Below are 20050 nucleotides of genomic sequence, written 5' to 3'. Positions count from 1 at the left end.
AGTATTTTATATAAAGGAATTTTCTTTATAAAACCCTAGATAGCAATTCGTATGATTCATACACTATATTAACATGCTATTAAGTAAATGTTAAATAATTAATGTATCACTTTTACTTAGAAATATAACGAGACTTTTTAAATCGGTACTTTGTCATAGATTATGTAAAAGGAAAGGAAAAATTAAAAGTTGGATTAACTGTGGAAAAGGTCATTCTAAAAACCTGATGTGGATAACACTTCAAAGCAAAACAAGCCTATAAAGAATTCTTACTTGTGATGTGCTTGCGGTCCCTCCAGAGCCCGAGGTATTCGGCCTAATTGTGACTGTTGCTGTCCTGGGCTGGAATGAAGTAAAGGTTTGCTGACTTGTACCTGTACTTGATGGAATGATACCCAGTACTTTTTGTTGTACTTGAACAACACCTTAAAAAAAGATAAAGAAGTAATTAACAACTGCCCTTTTAATAAAAAGCATCAGGTGTTGCTCAGCTTCTGGGGAGAAACTAGGTGTGGCAGGGTTTTACAGTGGGCTACACAGAATGTGATATCTGAGGACTGAAATCAGTGAAAAGGAAATGAAAAATGATGGCAACGGTATGATCTGGCAAATGTGAATTAAAACTCTTCACATTTCCCTTACCTCCTTGTGTTGCTGGCACATTTACAGCGACAATCTTGCTGTTTGCAGGAAGTGGCAGTTTGGTAATTACTTTTCCTGCCATAGTGACTGGATTGCCTGTAATTTGGAACGTCTGACCTGTGCTGGCAATGGTTGTAGCAGATGTGGCAGCTGTGCTGGTGGCTAATAGGGTATAAGACATTTAATAAGCTTTAGATTTAAAATAACCAGCAACGTAGTGACTTCTAGGAAGGGCACCAATGCATGAAATGTGGTTCATTTTGTAAAAAGAAAAAAAAAATAATAATCCTCTCGACTCAAAGTGAACTATGTAAATGTTGAAAGTGAAATAATTTAAGAGAGGAGTTTTGTAATGTAATATTATGAATATTATCTGTAACAAGCCAACTGTTACAGCATGTTTGCTCAATCTGCTGCAGAAGAAAAACAATTTTCTAAAGAAATGTTTTATTTCAGCAGGTAATTGATTGCAAATCTTTTTCTTGAATGAAAATAATCTTTAATTTAATCATAGTTTTGTACCTGAATTTGATTGGCCTTGCTTAACCCATGTAGCAAAGGTCTGATGGAAGTTCTTGTTCTGCTGGAATGTTACTGTTGCTGGAGATCCAACTTTAGTAGTCAGTACCATTTTAGTTCCAGGTGTAACTGAACCACTTATGGGGGCCACCATAACCTTCTGTGCTGGAGAGATGGTACTAGTTGTACTGTTTGTTGGGGAAGTTGTGGAAGCTGAAATTATTGTAGGCTTCTGCTGTTCCAAGCGTTTCTAGAAAAGTCATGGAGGGAAAACATGAACCAAAATAGCTCTAAATACCATTCTGCAGTAAGTACAGCTACAATCTCTCCCAGTCTAAGCTGCACCAAATTTAAAAAATATTTTACTTTTGAAAATATGCCCATATAAATGTACCCTGAATTTAATTTCCCGATGAAAATATTTTTATGACTCTAAGTCACATCGTAATTTATTAAAAGTAGTAACTGTCCATAATAAGTAATTAGTAAAAGCGCTATCAAGGTTTTTCAGCCTGTACAAATGTCCCAGCTTTTGGACTGAAAATAACAGAGATATGGACAACCTTACTAGATACAGGAACACCTTGCTCCTCAGCAGTGGTATTTAGAGAAGATAACAAATGATACAAACTGTAGAAGATTTATGGTTTACCATAATGTTAATTTATCCAATCATAAAGAACATGTCAATGTTTAAACATCATTATTCAATTTGGCAAACCTGTAATAAATAATCTGAGAATTATAAAACAATTTTCCTACTCTTATTTTTTACTTCAAACATTTTTACAAAAGAAACATACTTTGGACTATTTTGTATAGAATGGTATAATCTGATCTTTGAGACTATACAGTTTCTACAGACAATCTGAGTATCTTTTATCATAGATCACTGCCATTTCCTGACAGTTCACAAATATGATGGTGTAAGCTTATACAGATAAAAATATGTGGCATGGACTACAAAGCTGGTCGCTGATACTTTACCTTCATTATTTTTTAAAAAGATTTTATTTATTTATTTTCAGAAAGGGAGGGAGAAAGAGAGGGAGAGAAACATTGATGTGTGAGAGAAAGATCAATCATCAATTGCCTCTTGCATGCTCTCAACTGGGAACCTGGCCTGCAAAATAGGCGTGCGCCCTAACCAGGAATGGAATAGGCAACTTTTCACTTTGTTGGATGGTGCCCAACCCACTGAACCTAATTGGTCAGGGTACCTTCATTATCTCATTTAATGCTCAAACCAACCCAATAAAGTTGCTGGCACTGTGATTTAAAGATGCATACAATGAAACTCAAGAGAGGCTGTGAAACTGGCCCAAAGCCAGAGATAGTCAATGGCAGAGCCAAGATCCAATTCCAATTCTGAAATGGCTCCTGCCATTGGAAACTACTCATCAATGACATCCACCCAACCTTCTTAAGACTTTTGAACACATCCTCGATGCCTGAATGTAGCATGAGGTATTTCACATAATTTCTCATTCCTAAGAAAAAGAATTTAGTTTTGGATACTTAGATGTATCATATAATTGAATTAATAAAAAAAAGAGGCAAAAAACTGAACATATATCTAGCAGTTATTTCCAGAGGCTGTCTTCAAAACTGGATACATTGACTATCTTTGTAAATAAGCATGTTAAAAAAGATTTAAAAAGTAAATATTGGGTTACATTGTAGAGATGATAAGACACTCATGAAAGGAAAAAAAACAAAACCACCAGTTTTTCTATGAATGAACAGAATCCAAAAGTGCTATTATTTCAAACTTTGATATAAGTGAAGACAATGACCCTATAGTAAACAGATGTAAAAGATACCTAAGAATTTGGGGGGAAAAAAAGTTTCATAAAATGTGAGAGGAAAAGGTAGTTTGGAATAAAAAGCTGGTTTATATAAAATGTAATTTTTAGTCCTGGCTGGCATAGCTCAGTGGATTGAGCGCAGGCTGCGAACCAAAGTGTTGCAGGTTCGATTCCCAGCCAGGTCACATACCTGGGTTGCAGGCCATGGTCCCCAGCAACCGCACATTGATGTTTCTCTCTCTTTCTCCCTCCCTTCCCTCTCTGAAAATAAATAAATAAAATCTTAAAAAAAAAAAGGGAATTAAAAAATGTAATTTTTAAAGTTATGTGTAGCTTAAGTTGATATTATAGATAGATAGATATCTATTTCATCTATACATCCAACATGACTAAAAACTTTTATAGTATCTCTTTAACAGAAAAAAGGGGTAATCATCTTTTATTTGCGTCTGCAGGAAAAGAATTACCTTTTGAAACTCTCCACTAAAAAAAAAAGAAAGAAAGAATCCACTAAATTATAAAAATAATAAATCTTATTTCAAATGTCTCCAAATATGTGTATTTTTTATAAAACTACAGCTTGGTATATCCACAGAGCTACTTTCAAGTAATGAAATTCAGATATATGTGAGATACACTTAAAAATGAAGCCACATGAATATATAATTACTGTGCTTTCAGTGTGCATGAAGTTGGCTAAAAATGTCAATTCATTGCCAGGTGGGACTGGTACCAACTCCCCCACCTGCTGGGCAGCCAACCGCTGCTGTTTGAGGTGAGCCTCCATTTGGGCCTTGAAGTCCTCTGCCTTCTTCTGTTCACTAACCTTAGCCTGTTGCTCAACTGCTTGTGCCTTTTCTTTTTCCACTCTGCAGGGGAAAAAAGGAGGAACTTATCAGAAACTACCCTATTAGGTATCTGGCATCTAATATTAAATGAAATCTGGTTGACTTCTACATCAAAAAGAGGTATCAAATTATTTTAAAAACAAAAGTTAAATTAAGATAATTAGAAACTGACAAACAGATAAAATTAGAACCAGGGACATAATAAATGATATACAACTAATACTTAAAATTAAAAGGTAGAATAACATAGGACACATTGAATAAAGTATTAAGGAGGTAGTTCTTTAATTCTGAAGTGATAAAATCTTCAAATATCTGATGATGTGTTAACCATTTGCTTACCTCTCAGCAAACGCCCTGATCTCCCATAATTCCAACTCTTCCTCCGCTACCCAGGTTTCAATAATAACAGGGCCAGTTTGCTTGGGTGTTTCTGGTCTCTTTGGTCGCAACGCACTTGATCGAAGGCCTTTCCTCTGAGGTGTCGGTGTTTCTTGGGAAAAGAAATCAGAGTATTTTAAGCAATATAACTCCTAAAATTACAGTACTTCTGGCATCTCCTCTTAATATATCATGAAAAGCAGGGATTGCCAACCTTTTCTTGAAAAGCCAGATGGTAAATACTATGCAGGCCAGATGGTCTCTTACAATTTCTTAACTCCGCCTTTGCCTCACAAAAGGAGCCAAAGACAATATATAAATGAGTAAGTGTAGCTGTGTTCCAATCAAACTTTACTAACAAAAGCAGACAGTGGGTCAAGGCTCATGGGCCCCTAATACAAAGGCCTATGAACTTTTCCACAGCTTGTCCCCTCTGACTGGAACACTACTCCTAGCCTACCACCCCTCACTTGACCAACAACTACTTAACATGGATACAACTTCCTTCAAGAAGCATGGCTGTGTATCTTTGCCATGTACAACTCTGGTGATCTATATTTCCCTATCAAGGCACTAAGAAGGGGTAGCTTGAGAGTTACCAACATTAGTGAAGAGATCTTGAAATACTAATAAGTAAAATATCCTAATGATAAAATTTCTAAAATAAAAAGTAGAGAAAGACAAGTATTGAACCTTCCCATATGTTCGGGGAACAAGAAGTAGTTGAATTAAAGGAAAAAGTAGAAGAAAACTGAAAAAGCAGGAGGAGCTAGGTTGTACAAAGTGACAAAAAACAAAGAAAAGTGACTAAAGGAGACTGCAGTGGATTGCACTGAAGGCTGTGGGGTCAAGACTAAGGACGTGTCAAGAAAACTTTTCATCTATGTCTCTGCCTATCAACTGAGCTATCTAAAACTGTTCCAAAACAGCAATGTTTTAATTATGCTAATGTTTCATCATTTACTAGGATAGGTACCCCTTAACAGCGTTCTTTTCAAAAAGGCCATTCTCAGATATTTATTCCCCAGGACAAACTTTTGAGTTACTTCAATCAAGATTCAAAAGTAAAGTTTATGTACTTGGAGACAACTAACCTTTATAAAATATATAAAATAGTGTGTTTCTACCTAGGAGCAGCATTTTCCTTTTACTCGTTTCTTTCTCTTTTTTCAAAAAAGAGAGAGAAACATAGATGTGTTGTTCTACCCATTTATGCATTCACTGGTTGATTCTTTTTTTTTAAGGTTTTTTTAATTTTTATTTTTAGAGAGGTGAGGGGAGGGAGAAAGAGAGGGAGAGAGACCCCAATGTGCAGTTGCCTCTCAGGCGCCCCCTACTGGGGACCTGGCCTGCAACCCGGGTATGTGCCCTGACTGGGAATTGAACTGGTGACCTTTTGGTTTGCAGGCTGGCACTCAATCCACTGAGCCACACCATCCAGGGCACACTGGTTGATTCTTATATGTGCCCTAACTGGGTATCAACCCCGCAACCTCAGCATAGTAGGACAATGCTCTAAACCCAACTGAACTATCCAACCAGGGTTTTTCCTCATTTCTTAATAGGTTTTTTCCATAAATAGTTTTATTGCACATATAAAATAAAATTATTGATTTTTGTCCAGAATTACTGAACTCTTTTTAGTTTTAACAGTTTTGATTCTCAAGTATATTATTGTAATACTATAACTTTTCTTTGCTTCCTTGAGAATAGAGGATGGATCTCATTCTTTTATGCACTTGCCACCTAGTACCTCCCATGTAGGTGCTCTGTAAGTGCTTCCTGAGTAACTCATTAGCCTCTTATATTATTTCTATTCTGAACACTGAAGTATTTTATAGTAGCTTTAACCCATGAGTCAACAAATCTTCATTTACCACTTATGTGTCGGTTGCTGTAGCAGGTGCCAGGCCTACAGCAAACCAGGCAGATTTGTTGGCTACCCTCTTGGAGATGATGGTCTGGTGTCAGTCACTCCACAGCTTAATTATAAGAGGTATTATTATAGCTCTTTGTATCCTCCCTGTTCTTGGCACCATGCCTATAGGCATCTATGTATGCCTAATGGAATCCTGCTGTGTTCACTACTTATCATTTTTAAATATAATAGTTTATATTATAAAAATAATATTTTTGAGATGTTAAATAAAGTTAAAAAAACATTAAAATCAAATTTCAATTCATAAAAAATGTGGCTAACAGGTCAATAATGAAAGAACAAAATTCTTTCAATTCCTTACCTTTTGGTGCTTCTGGAACTCCAATGGGGCAAATGATTTTCCTGATACAATATTCTGATCGAATGCCATAAGGACCAACATCTCGCCTCTTAATAATTTCTGTTGTTGTGATTTCAGTTTCAGATGTTTCTATGGTGATTTAATTCACAAAGTATTAATAACCAACGAAAATACTCAGGGACTAAAAAGGTGTAACATCTGCTGCTTTAAAAAAGAAACACATGGAATAAACCTTTGGAAACATTCGATTAACGATCACAGAAGCACTGTTAAAATGCAGTTCATACTGAGTTTCTTCCTCACTGAAAATTTCTAAGTTGAGTAAAATGCTGTTTGGGGCATCTTGGTTCCTGGTGGCAAAACTCATCCTAAATAATGACAACCCCAGGAGAAAAGCAGCAAGCCGAGAGCTTCAGATGTCATAGTTTAAATGATTTGTATCCCGTAACAGCAATTTTCAACCTTGTTCATCTCATGGCACACATAAACTAATTACTAAGATTCTGTGGCACACCAAAAAATGTGTGTTTTGTTTGTTTGTTTTTTGATCTGACCTCCCCCCAAAAGGTAGAAATTTCATTCTTTCATACCAAATGGCTATTGCTGTTGGTTGTTGTCATTTTTTAATTTGATACTCTAAGGGAAAAGAGGTCAGTGCCCCTGACTAAACAGTCAGGTATTATATATATATATTTTTAAAGAACTTTATACATTTTTTGTTACCACAGTGGACAACCATGAACTTTTATGCTATTTTTTTTTAAAGAAAAAGGGGAAGGGAGGAAGAGAGGGAGAGAAATATCCATGTGCAAGATAAGCATTGATTCACTGTCTCCTATATGTGCCCCAACCAGGGGCCAAACCCACAACCCAGGCATGTGACCTCATCAGTGAATGAATCGATGACTTTCAGTCTGCAGAGCAATACGCAACCCACTGAGCCATACCAGTCAGGGAAGGTACTGAATGTTTTAAAAACTCTTACAGCACACTGGTTGAAAATAGATGCTCTATAATAATAAATATCTTTTTAAAATTCAGACTGGTTCATACATAAGTGACTTGCCTTATCATCTGAACCTGCTTTACCTGCGCCCAGGATTTTCTAGCATGTGCTGCCAAACTTTAGCAAAGCTGCATTTTTAAAATATAAGTATTGTATTTTAATAAGTAACAGATATGCTTAAAATTAAGCAAACTGTCAAGTGATTTTCTCTTTAAGCTTAACCTAGAAAAACCAAAACCCCATACCTGTCCGGGTAGTCCCTCCTCCTGGAGGAGCCTTGGCTGCCATGTCATCCCATCGCAGACTCGCCCACAGTAACCGTAACATAAGACTCACTCCAGCTAAGGACTTCACGGTCTGAAGTCTATACCTGAAAGAAAAACCCAAAAAGAACATATATATGTAGATGTGTACACACACACACACCACTCTATGAAGCTGAAGGATTGTTTCTATCCTCATTCAATATTTACAATACAATTTTATAAGCACTGTCTATTATATGTCCCTAAATAAAAGAACTTTTTAGTTCCTTGGCATAACATGCATTTAACAACTTAAAAAAGGTTGGTAGTCACTTCAAATACCACATAAATTTATATATCAAGCATGCTTCATTGTAAGATAGGGCAAAAGTTTATGAAGATTTTATAAATTTAGCCTAGTCTCAAAATGTGTTAGAAAAATTATGAAGAGCAAATAGAAATAAATCGCTACAAATTTGATTAAGAGTTTTGAAGAAGGATAAAATCTTAACATTGATTTATGCTGAAACAAAATAGAAATGTTTACATTTTTTCAAAAAGCAGAACAAAACCAAAACACTTTACAAAGACAGTAAGACCTTCCCAAATGAACAGAAAAAAACTGTATCCAACTGGTGGCTGTGCAAAACAGAACTCCTGGATAATGAACATTGCTAATACTAATAAACACTTTATCAACATTAGTGTAGTTTTGGGATCTTACAATGAAGAATAAAAAAGGACATACTGTGTTAGTTACTAATCAAGAGTCAACAGAATCTCTGGTTTTTCTAAATACTGTATGTGAACTTACTGAATATTTTAGATATTCTTTTCAAAATTAATATTAAAAACACATTTCAAAACAACAATGAATATCCCGTTCTAAAACAGAATTAACCATAAAGCACTTTAAAGCAGGCCTAGGTTATCAAGTCTCTATTAGTGATCTTTGTGTAATTAAATACTTTGTTGGCATTTCTATATACTTAAAAGAATGTACTCATTGAGTGCACTAAGAAAAAACCTATACAACTTAATTTCTTCTTCTAACAGAGGTAGAAGGTAAATCTTAGACAATCTGGAAGACAATGCTTCCTATTATTAATGTCAGGTTGGAAAAATGAACAATGTGAGAAAGGAAAAAACTAGAGCCAAAAAGTTGCTGCAACTTAACTTTCCATCTCCACCTGTGACACCATTATTTTCTTTGTCATGTTATCTCCCTGTGAATCCTCTGACCTGAACAGATTTATTTTTTAATCCGAGGGCAAATGTTAACTAGTGCAGGGATGTCCTAGGAGGGGGTAAATGTGTGTCACTTTCAGACTACATGCTACAGAAATGCCTTGGGAAAGTTTAGACCCATTATTTGGAAAGAGAAGTCTCATTCTCTTTCCTTCTTTTTCTTACCACTCTCTACAAACAACTTTATAGCACCTCTATTATATAATGGAAACATCATGTGGGGAACAAACTTCACGTGTTATCAGCCTGTTTGTTCATTGCTTCATTCAAAAAATATTTGAGTGCCTTCTATGTGTTCGACTAAATGAAAGGAGCTGGGGACATAGAAATAAATTATAATCTGTCCTTGTGTCCTCAGGAACTATTACAAAGGAAAAGACAAGGTAAGGGGTATCTGATTTAGCTCTGGGTTGAGGATCAGAGCTTTGCTTGTGACTCTCAAACATCACAGATGTTGGGGTGGCTGGCTGACTGAAGGCAAGGAGCACACATATGCTTAGAGAAAAGCATAGAGGAGCACACACTTTTTCCTGAAAACCACATCCGGTGTGCTATGGCTGGCAGGAAGGGGTGTAGAAGTACAGAAAGAGATGAAACTGGCATAAGAGAGGAAGGCAGAGCCAGAATGTGCTGCACAAAATGGAAGAATTAGGAGCCTAAAAGGTAGTCTATATTAAGGCCTCTGAAACTTAATCAGTATTGGGTGGTTTACAAAAGGAAGTACTTCTCATAGACATGACAGACAGGTGACAAACGCTTTCCCCTCTCAGTCCTGCAGGAGTTAACAAATCCCCTTTAAATCCTTGGTTAGCTCAGTCAGAATATTCACAGGATAGATCTGCATTTTAGGAGGATCCATCCAGCAGTACTGTGGAGACAACTATGGGTTCCAAGTGATAATAAAACACAGAATTGAGGCGTGGGGAAAAGGGAATAAGGGAATGGACAGTGTGGAGGGAAAAAGAAGCTCTAATGAGTGGATGAGGTAAGTTTTACTTATTCAATACTGCTCAGCCTTAACATTAATAAAGATTGAACATGCACCTTTGGCATTCTTAGCTCCTACTCTAAACATCAGAAATGTTTTATTCAAGTGTGAGTATAAAAATGCATTTCACATGCATATTTTTTATAGCTATACATTTTTTAAAATTACATTCTAAAGACAAGAATAATTTACATATTCACCATGCCTCTGTCAGACAGAAGGGATTATGTTTCTTTCAACTTCAGCAAATTAAGATGTTAGCATATATTTAAAGGCAGTATCTGTTTAAAATGTACAGGAAGGTCCTTCCTTCCATTTAAAAATGAGCAATTAACTAAACAGATACAAACTATGCCCAGAGAACATATTAGAACATAACAACACAAGGTTCCTGAAACCCAGCCGTGCAAAAAGGGGCCCTGGGCAATGCCTGAGCGGAACTGGTCCAAAGAAAATGTTTCTCAGTTGAGTCTACCTTCCATTTCATAGTAGAAAAAAGCAGAAAGGTCTGCCTCCACCACTGCCAGGTCATTTTAATTAAAAGTATTTGTACATAGTAACTTTTCCAGTGGGAAAGAAGTTACCTGCAGGACAGTCAAGGATACACTTTGGGACCGCTCTCAATGAAGAAAGCAGAAAAGTGCAGAGTAATCCTACAAATCCATGAACTGTAATGAAGAGTTCCTTGATTCCCTGCAGGATTCTGCAAATCCTTCATTGCAGGCCCTGCAGAGAAATTGTACTTTTCAGCTGTCTCTATTGAATGTGTAATGGAGTGATGATATTTTAATTCAAATCAAAAGATGAGTTATAAAAACTTGGTCAAACCAACTATGACTGGTCATATTAGTTATGTTAATTCCTTTATAGAGAGTACTCATTAACATTCTTTTTTGGTCTTTTATAATACTATTTGTCATATAAAGGAAACAAAAAAAGTATGATTTTTAACTTAAAGAAACTGGGACCATATCAAAGATACACAGAAATGAAGCCTGCTCAGTAACTTGCATAAGTAATCAATTTCAGAATGCTAACAAAATATAACTGCAAAACTGAGATCCTTCCTGGTTTCTGTGCATGTCCTATAAAACTCTTTGTTTATATTCCATCCTTTTCAACTCTAAGAGTGAACAGGAAAAAAGACAAGGACATGAAAAAGGACAAAGCGAGGATAAATAATGTGAAATGTGATATAGCAGATAAAGTATTGGGCTGGGATTTAAGAAAACTGGGCACTATTCGTAACTCAGTCCCTTTGTGGGCAGAAGCAACTTATACACTGTATAAAAGATAAGAAAGTAAGACTGTTTCCTACTATAAAACTACATGATTTCACAACCCCCAACACTACTTACTATGACTCCCCAAAGCTTAATGCCCAGGAAATTTTAAATTACGAATATTTCTGGGTTTAAAAAATTCCTAAGCAATCTCAGAGACTACCTTTACTCACATAAATAAGAGAACTCCAGAACAAATGTTTACCATGCAAATAAATTATATTAGGAAGATTTCCATATTATAATGAACCTGATGTGATTTACAGGTAGTTTCCTATATCTTGTAATTTTATGAATTACCTAACAAAAATAAAATATATCTTAATCCACCATTGGGAATCCATGTATATGGAAGGCTGACTTAAGTTATACATGGATTTTTGAAGACAGGGTGTTCAGTGCCCCTAACCTCCATGTTGTTCAAGGGTCAACTGTACAAATATTCCAGAAAATTGGTGACTATCCAATTTTATGAGCAATTCACATGGCAATAATTTGGAAAGTTAGACCACAAAAACAACGGTGTTCACCATGTTTCTTTTGTCTTGTGAAAAAACTGAATTTCATTTTAAAGGATTCCCTTACATTTTTAGTCTTTAAGTATATTCCCTCTCCATCATTTCTCTATTATCTCATTATCTTAAAAAAAAAAAAAGAAGAATTCTTTTAAACTTTTTCCCTTCCCCAAATACATTTTAAAGTACATACCTCCAAGTGATACCAAAGGTTGGTCTAGGAGAAGGATATGGCCATATATCCAAGGCAGGTTTAGCATTGTAATTAAAATAAGGGACTTCTCGGATTCCTCCTTTTCTGGCCAACTTTTTTAAGTCATCATTAGGTAAAACGAATATGCTCTTCTTGCTGCTCTTGGTGATAAACTTTCTATAGGATGGTAGAGCTGTACCTGAACGAGTCTTCTTGGGTCTTGAAAATTTCATGAGTTTCACTTTATCTCTTGTAGAATATTCTTTGCTCACAGTCATAGATGTTACCAAAGTGCCTCCTGCGGTAGTCAGTGAGTCTGTCACTGTTGTGGTGACCACGGTTTTGCTCTGCTCCTTCACAGAGATGATGTCCACATTGCTGCCTATGGAGGGTGTGGAAAGCTTTGTTACCGTTGTAGTGGTGGTTGTAACAGTGGATTTGGCACAATTTTCTGTGGAAGAGACCACAGTTTGTTTATCACCTTTTGCTACTTTGATTACAGTTTTTGACTCTGTGGCCACTGTGGATGTCATGGTGGTGACTTCTGTGATGACTGTTTTTCTTTTAGATTCTCCATTGACATTTTCATCTTTGTTGGTGGGCAGGCCATTTTCATCAATGAAATCATTACTGAGGTTAGATTCCTCTCCAGAAGTAATAGGTGATGGAGAAACTTTCTTAACTTCCGAAGTTTCAATTTCCATATCTTCTACCTGATTCACTGAACTACTTTCTGGACAAGATGGTGGAGGTGTGGTAGTTTGTGCTCTCTCAGACTCTTTGGTTAACGGGAGGGTCTCTAGGCTGTCTTGGTAGTCACCTTCAGCATCTGAAGATATTGGTAAGCATGATTTTGCTTCCAAGTTGTTTTTTTCATTGAAATCTTCCATGATGACATCACCATTCATGAATGGCTTTACAGCAGATTCTTTAACAGTCAAAGACTTAATATCATTTTCAGGAATTATTTTATTTATATTATTAACCTTTGGTTCAACATCACCACTTACTACTTTACTCTCAGAGATCTCTTTCAAGCATTCACCTTTCAAATACACTTTAGGTTTATTATCTTTTCCATTTATTTGAAAGGTACTTGCTTTCTGTCCTTTCTTTTGAGACTCTCGATTTTCATTATTCTTTTTGTCAGTGCTACTGTTTAGATTTATTTGATCAATACATTTATTAACTGGTTGCTCCTCTAATCTCGGTTCTTGACTTGGTTTTTTACCATTTGCTTCAGTTACCTTACCCTGCAGCCTGTCATCACAATTTCCAGTGGACTTATCTGAAACAGATTCACATTTCAATGGTTCTAAGCCTTCGATACCTTGTTCTTGAGTTATGAACTGCTCAGAAATACTGTCATTGCTATTCTGAACAATCATATCTTCTTCACTGCTGTCTTGAATAGACATAGTATCAGAACTATTTTCCAAAGTGCTATTACATTCAAAGTCACATCCCGTTTTCCCTTGAAAGTCCATTGCTTTTGACAGAGATGGGATATCTCTATCATCAGTACTTCCAGATACTGATGGAAGTAAAGGGCTTTGGGAAGGAGAAACAATGGTGTCATTATTCTCCTGTGTGAGTGGTTTTTTGTTCTTAGAGATCAAAGTACCAATTTCATTTGCACAGCCTACTTTAGAGTCATCAATAAGAAAATCACTTCCCTTTGTTTTAATCTTACTGGGTTCCAAGCCTTTACTAGTTGGTTCAGAGAGACTCTCATCTATGTCATTTCCAACAGAATATTGTTTCCGACAGTTTCTCTCTGGGCTCTGAATGGAGATGTCATCTAACATTTGATCTTTTGGATAAAGTTTGCTTGTAGTATGATCAGGATCACTGATTCCCAGAACTGAGGAATCACTTTGTGAATATCCCCGAATAAAGTCTTCAGATTTATCATTACTTGCATTAGGGCTTTGTTCTTGCCTAAGCAAGTCACTATAACACCCTTCTTTTGCTCTTGTTATTACCGGTGACTCAGACAGACTTTTGAAGGAACTTGCAGAGGTCTTTCCTGTGCCCTTAATTCCACCCTCCAACTTCATTTTTTCGAGTTGCTGTTTTTCTTCCAGTGTAAACTGTTTAATTCTCCTTTCAAGAAGTCCATCTAGTTTGGATGATTTAATTTTCTTTTTATAACTAGTCCTTAGATGAAAACCCTCACTGACATTGACCACATCTATTTGAGAACTTTCCTGACAATTTATATGTGACTCTGTTTTCACATCATCATCTATTTCCATTGGTTCTTCCTTAAAGGATTTATCATTGTCAGAGTCTAAAACTTCTTTGACATCTGTGAAACAAAGACATTTATGTAAGTGGTACTTTCAGTCTGAAATGTGGAATTCATAATATTTTTATTTAAAAAACAACCAATTTTAACTCAAAAACAAATATAAATAGCAATATAATTCAAAGTTATTGACATGATTAAAATAGGTTAACAAACAGGGTTCAATTTTATAAAAAGTTTAAAAAGCCAATATATTTCAAATGTTTAAATGTTCAGATTTTAGTATGTAAAAATGATGGAATGCCACAATGAAAAATTACTTAATATGATAGCTATTGCATATGCCAGTAATTCATGTAAGATTCTTTTTAGAGTATTTTATACTTACAAAATATCTTAAGGCTCGTGTATTACCTAGCTTACCTAGTTTTTAAAAAACGATTTTTCACAAAATGTTAAGTTCCTCAAAAGGTTGAATGTAGTTATTTCATGACCCAGCAACTTGATGTCCACATAAACTTGTACACAAATGTTCATATCAGCATTACTCATTAATAGCCAAACAGTAGAAAAGACCAAAATATTCATCAACAGATGAATGAATAAACAAAATGTGGCGTATCCATATAATCGAGCGATACTCAAACATTTTAATAACTGAGGGAATACCGACACAGGCTACAACATGGATGAACGCTGAAAACAGGCTACATGAAAGAAGCCAGTCACAAATACCACATATTATTACATGATTCCATTTATATGGAATATAAAACTAGATTTGCCTAGTTTGGCAAATCCATAGAGACAGAAAGTAAATTGCTGAGCTGGAAAGGGAAATTTAGGGAGGACTGGGAATGCTAATGGACATGAGTTTCTTTTGGGGGTGATGGAAATGTTCTAAAATTGGTTGTGGTAATGGTTGAAAAACTGTGAAATACGAAAAACCACTGATTCGTACACTTTAAATGGGTGAATTACATGGCATAAGGATTACGTTTCAATAAAGCTACTATCAAAAAGAGACAACGTAGTAACTTTCGTGCTGTGTGAACTAGATCCAGTGCATTCTTATCACCCCCAGGCAGCCCTCCACATTCAACCCTCCTTATTACCTTGGTCCTTCTTCTCAGTAATCTTTGAAATGTCCATTTCACCTTGGTCTGCTCCTTTTGCTGCATCTGAATCTTTTACCTCATCTTTCTCAGAATCAGGCTCTGTTTTTATTTTTTTTGGACTTCGTGGACTTTTTCTTCTATCTGATTCATCCATATTTTCATTCATATTAGTTTTGGCTAAAAAGAACCAACAATATAGTAACTACAAATATTTTGCATTTGGCAATTTAACATATCTAGTTTAGTATAAATTATCAAGTATTTTCTAGCAAGATATACTTCATTACTTGTTATTTAAAAATAAAAAGTTGAACCCTAGCTGGTGTAGCTCAGTGGATTGAGTGCAGACTGCAAACCAAAGGGTTGCTGGTTTGATTCCTGGCCAGGGCACATACCTGGGTTGTGGGCCAAGTACCCAGTAGGGGGCACATGAGAGGCAACCACACATTGATGTTTCTCCCCTTCTCTTTCTCCTTCCATTCCCCTCTCTAAAAATAAATAAATATTTAAGAAATAAAAAAAAATTGACCCTCCCCCCCACAAGTTCAACAAGACAATGCTAAAGGAATTCATCACCACTAAACCACTACTATAGATATGTTGAAGGGTCTCCTTTAAGAAGAAGGGGAAAAAAGAAATATAAACAATAAAATGGCAATAAATATATCTCCAACAACAACCATATCTTAAAAATAAATAAATAAACAAACAAACAAATAAATAAATAATAAATCAAGAAGAACAGAAACAGACTTATAGATTCAGAGAACTTACTGACAGTTGCCATATGGGAGTGAGGTTGGGGGAATGAGTGAAAAAGGTGAAGCTATTAGGAAGTACAGATTGGTTGTTACAGAACTGTCACAGGGGATGTAAAATCCAGCATATGGAATATAGTCAATAATATTCTAATTACGTGTGGTGTCAGATGGGTGTGAGAGCTATCGGTATGATCACTTAGTTAAGTTATATAATGTCTAATCACTGGGGTGTACACCTGAGACTAATATAATAATGTATGTCAACTATAACTGAAAAATAAAAATGATTTTAAAATGGGGAAAAATAACAAAAACTGGCCAAATAAAGTTATTAAGATATGGTAGAGAGGTGTTTAAGGAAGAGAGCACAAGGGTCTGGATGCTGTCACATTCTGTGTCTCTATCTGAGTGTCTGCAGTCCATGAAAATCCATTCTAATGTACATCTATGAGTCATTACCTATGTATATATTATCCCTCAATAAAGTGCTTTAAAAAAAGTTGAAGGTTCTATATATACTTACATATGTTTAGGTGACCTAAAGCATAAAATGACTGCATTTTCTATGTGCTTTAGAAGCTTTCACATATGAGACTACTTCAACCTGTCTGCATCAGTGGTTTCTCACATACACTGTGTTACAGAGCCATATTAGAATTGGATAAATGCTCTGATCCACTAAGCAAAGTATGTATACAAACTTTTGTAATAAATTTCAATGGATTCTTGGATAACCTTGAAGTTTATCCATGGATTCCAGGTAAAATATACTTAAATGTGTGTATCACAGAGTAAAAGATAAGAGAAATATCCAAGTACAATGTGTGGCCTTATTTGGATCTAATTTACTGCCAAGAGTAAGAAGGCATCACTGAGACAAATGGGACGATGGGAATATGAACTGAGAATCAGATGATTAATATATTAGCTGCTGTTAATTTACTGAATGTGATAATGCCATGATGGCTGTGGAAAATGTTCAATTTAGTTAGAGATGCATTATGAACTACTTTTGGTAAGTAACATGATTTTTGGGTTTGCTCTAAATACAGGGAAAAAATATCCAGGAAAAATGTGGGGAGTGACAACTGAAAAAAGAGTGACAGAATTTAATAATTGTTGAAGTTGAATGGTGGTTACATGGGAATCGGATTATATTATCATTGTCTTTTGTATAGTTTCAAATTTTATGTAAGAAAATAAAAATGAAACCCATAGAACAGAACTGTTGTCTGGATGAATATTCTTAGGCCTTAGAAGCATTTCCTAACTTTTATTTTCTTCTTCACTTGAAGTCAAATATCTCAAGGACTTAGCAAGATGTACCTATCTTTTCATTTAAATAAATGATTCTTTACAGGAAGGTCTGAATGAGGAAAGGGAAAAGAATGCAACCCCCCCAAAACCCTCCCCCTCCCCCTAAAATCACTCAGTACCTGTCAAGACAGCAGGATAGTTGTGAAAGAAGAAAAGCATCACAAAAAGGGTGATGGGATATATCTGACCCCACAGGAAACAAAAAAGAATTAAAAGCAACTAAATCCATACCCTCCACAGTCAATGTTTCTATAGCTATTGCAAAACAGCTGGGAAATATTTTTCAATGGTTTCAAGTTACTCAAAAGAGCTTTATATGACAATGGCAGCCTCATCTATAAGCTATAAGAATCCTGATTTTTAAAAAAGATTTTATTTATTTATTTTTAGACAGGGGAAGGGATGGAGATAGAGAGGGAGAGAAACATCAATGTGTGGTTGCCTCTTGCAGAAGCAGAAATCTAGAGGGACTTGGCCAGACATCCAGGCATATGCCCTGACTGGGAATCCAACCGGTGACCCTTTAGTTTGCAGGCTGGCACTCAGTCCACTGAGCCACACCAGCCAGGGTAGAATCCTGATATTTAAAACAGACAACTATAAAATGTTTGCCTTCCCCCAACTAAAGACTTCTTGACATAAAGAATATTAATACACACCCATTACTGAACTTGACAAATTACTGTGCAAAACAAATGCATATATAGGCCAAATTAAAAGAGAGTAACATTAGAGATAAGAAACACACAGCAGCCAAATGCTCTGGTCTTCTGGTGCTAAGTCAAGTATTCACTGGACTACACTTCTGTTTTTCAACACATTTGGGCCTCTATCATATGATTAGATAGATTAGCCATCATTACAGGGACCAGTAGTTCTAAGACCATTAGGTAGTTCTAAGATCTAAGATCATAGGTAGTTCTAAGAAACAGTAAATTTTATACTGACATATAAATTATGTAAAAATATATTGTTGCTTTCATTGTGATTTCTAGTCTGTAGTTAAGCTAACAACATGTACTGCTGCTTTTTGCCGTGCTGCCACCTGGACAGAAAGGCTCAAAAGATGCTAGAAAACAAACTGGTACCTGACTGTTAAGGCTCAGCATTTGGACAATAGAAAATCCTATGCTAGGAAAATGGATATAAAAGAAATTTGCACAAGCCTAAATATTGTGATATTGATAATCTGGATTTTATTACACAGGGCAAACTAGGTCAAATACAATTAGACAAAAGCTCTCTAGAATTCTAAGTGCTACATGGACAACTAAAGCAACAAAATGGTGATAAAAATATGTAACCACCTTTTAGAACTTACTATAATGGACATTTAGCCTGAATATAATCAGCTAATAATAGACTGGTAATAAAATAGAAATATTCATTGAGCATCTGCTATGTTCAAGACTCCTCTAGTCCCTACAATAAATTCCCATGAGCCTTATATTTTTTTCTGTTAAAAGATAACCCAATGATAACTTTCCCAAATTAACAGTTTCAAAAATCAGCCAGTCCAGGTTTCACTACAACCATTCACAAAAAAGCCAAATCAGTTAGCTAAATATGTAGATATGTACATAGTACTTAACTGACACTTATGCACAGGCTACATGGGAAAGAACATATCACATCATAAATTAACAAAATGTATTGCAACATAGGAGAAACTGCATGGTAGAATGCAAAAACGGCAGGGGAAGACAAAAGACATGGATTTTCAACCCTATCACTCTCGATCTAGTATGAACTTCAGTATGTAGCTTAACATCTTCATGAAATAAATCTGCTCCTGTAACATGAGTTTCATTATACAAGGTTTCTTAAAGTGGCAGTTCACCTCTAGAGTTCTGTAATTCTGAAGTTATTACCCAGTAGCATAAATGGAGTTACTACCTCATTTATGTGATAGTGCTCTGGAAGCCTCTATCACTCCCTTTCTGGTTTTGTCGTGTGCTGCCTACAATGCTGAGATTACCAGATGTATGGTTCTTCAAGAAGGCAAGTAGTACTGAATTTAAGATTTCAGAAAAAACAATTAGGTGGCTGAGGCCTTTTTTCTTTAAAAAAAAAAAACAAAAACAAGTTCTATTCTATCCTATCATCTTTCATTAACTGAAATCCTAGATATCAAAATCCTTTAAATAAAGGTAATTTTAAAACGTACAAAGTTTATAATAAACTACATTAGTAATTTTGAAAATTCTATTAAAAACTGCAGAAAAAGTCTTACTATACTACTATAGTCTTACTATACTACAATATACTACTATAAGTCTTACTATAAGAGTCTTACTATACTACAATATACTACTATAAGTCTATAAGAAATAATAAAAGTCAGAAACAATCATGCAGGAAAAATAACTTTAATTACTTACTTTCTTCTAATGACTTTCTGTAATTCACATTAGTATTGCCTGGCAATTTAGGAACAAACCTATAAACATGGGTTTTACTAATCCAGCTCCAACCACCATATCCTGTTACTCTGTATTCCTCTCCTTTTTGCTTCCACACCTGATGTAAATAAAGACATTCTAATTAAGCAAGAATGAGAATGCTTATAAAGTACCTGTAGTTTTATACATTTTTACCAAACAAAATGAACAGACAGGTAAATTAATTAAATTACCTATCAATTTTATTTTTACCAAGAATCAAAGATTAATTAAAAAACTTAATTT

General features: G+C 35.4%; 1 protein-coding gene across 12 annotated transcripts in view; it reads right to left on the bottom strand.

Moving 5' to 3' along the window:
* The window catches only part of BPTF (bromodomain PHD finger transcription factor), a 128732-nt gene that overhangs the window by 32690 nt on the left and 75992 nt on the right, over positions 1 to 20050 (bottom strand). For 7 of the 12 annotated variants that reach the window (XM_045837196.1, XM_045837200.1, XM_045837202.1 and 4 more), the window contains 10 exons: positions 19745 to 19883; positions 15283 to 15462; positions 11917 to 14227; positions 7690 to 7814; positions 6439 to 6567; positions 4160 to 4310; positions 3715 to 3838; positions 1165 to 1411; positions 643 to 804; positions 274 to 425 (listed from right to left, as the gene is read on the bottom strand). In XM_045837196.1, coding sequence (XP_045693152.1) covers positions 274 to 425; positions 643 to 804; positions 1165 to 1411; positions 3715 to 3838; positions 4160 to 4310; positions 6439 to 6567; positions 7690 to 7814; positions 11917 to 14227; positions 15283 to 15462; positions 19745 to 19883 — 3720 coding nt within the window. The remainder of the gene's footprint in view (positions 1 to 273; positions 426 to 642; positions 805 to 1164; positions 1412 to 3714; positions 3839 to 4159; positions 4311 to 6438; positions 6568 to 7689; positions 7815 to 11916; positions 14228 to 15282; positions 15463 to 19744; positions 19884 to 20050) is intronic. The other 5 variants (XM_045837204.1, XM_045837207.1, XM_045837206.1 and 2 more) reach the window with 3 other exon arrangements.

This window comes from Phyllostomus hastatus, unplaced genomic scaffold, assembly GCF_019186645.2.
Source record: "Phyllostomus hastatus isolate PE091 unplaced genomic scaffold, TTU_PhHast_1.1 phas_contig_210, whole genome shotgun sequence".
NCBI classification, from domain to species: Eukaryota; Metazoa; Chordata; class Mammalia; order Chiroptera; family Phyllostomidae; genus Phyllostomus; species Phyllostomus hastatus.
Note: the sequence above shows the minus strand (reverse complement) of the source record. Positions and strands in the feature narration are given on the sequence as shown.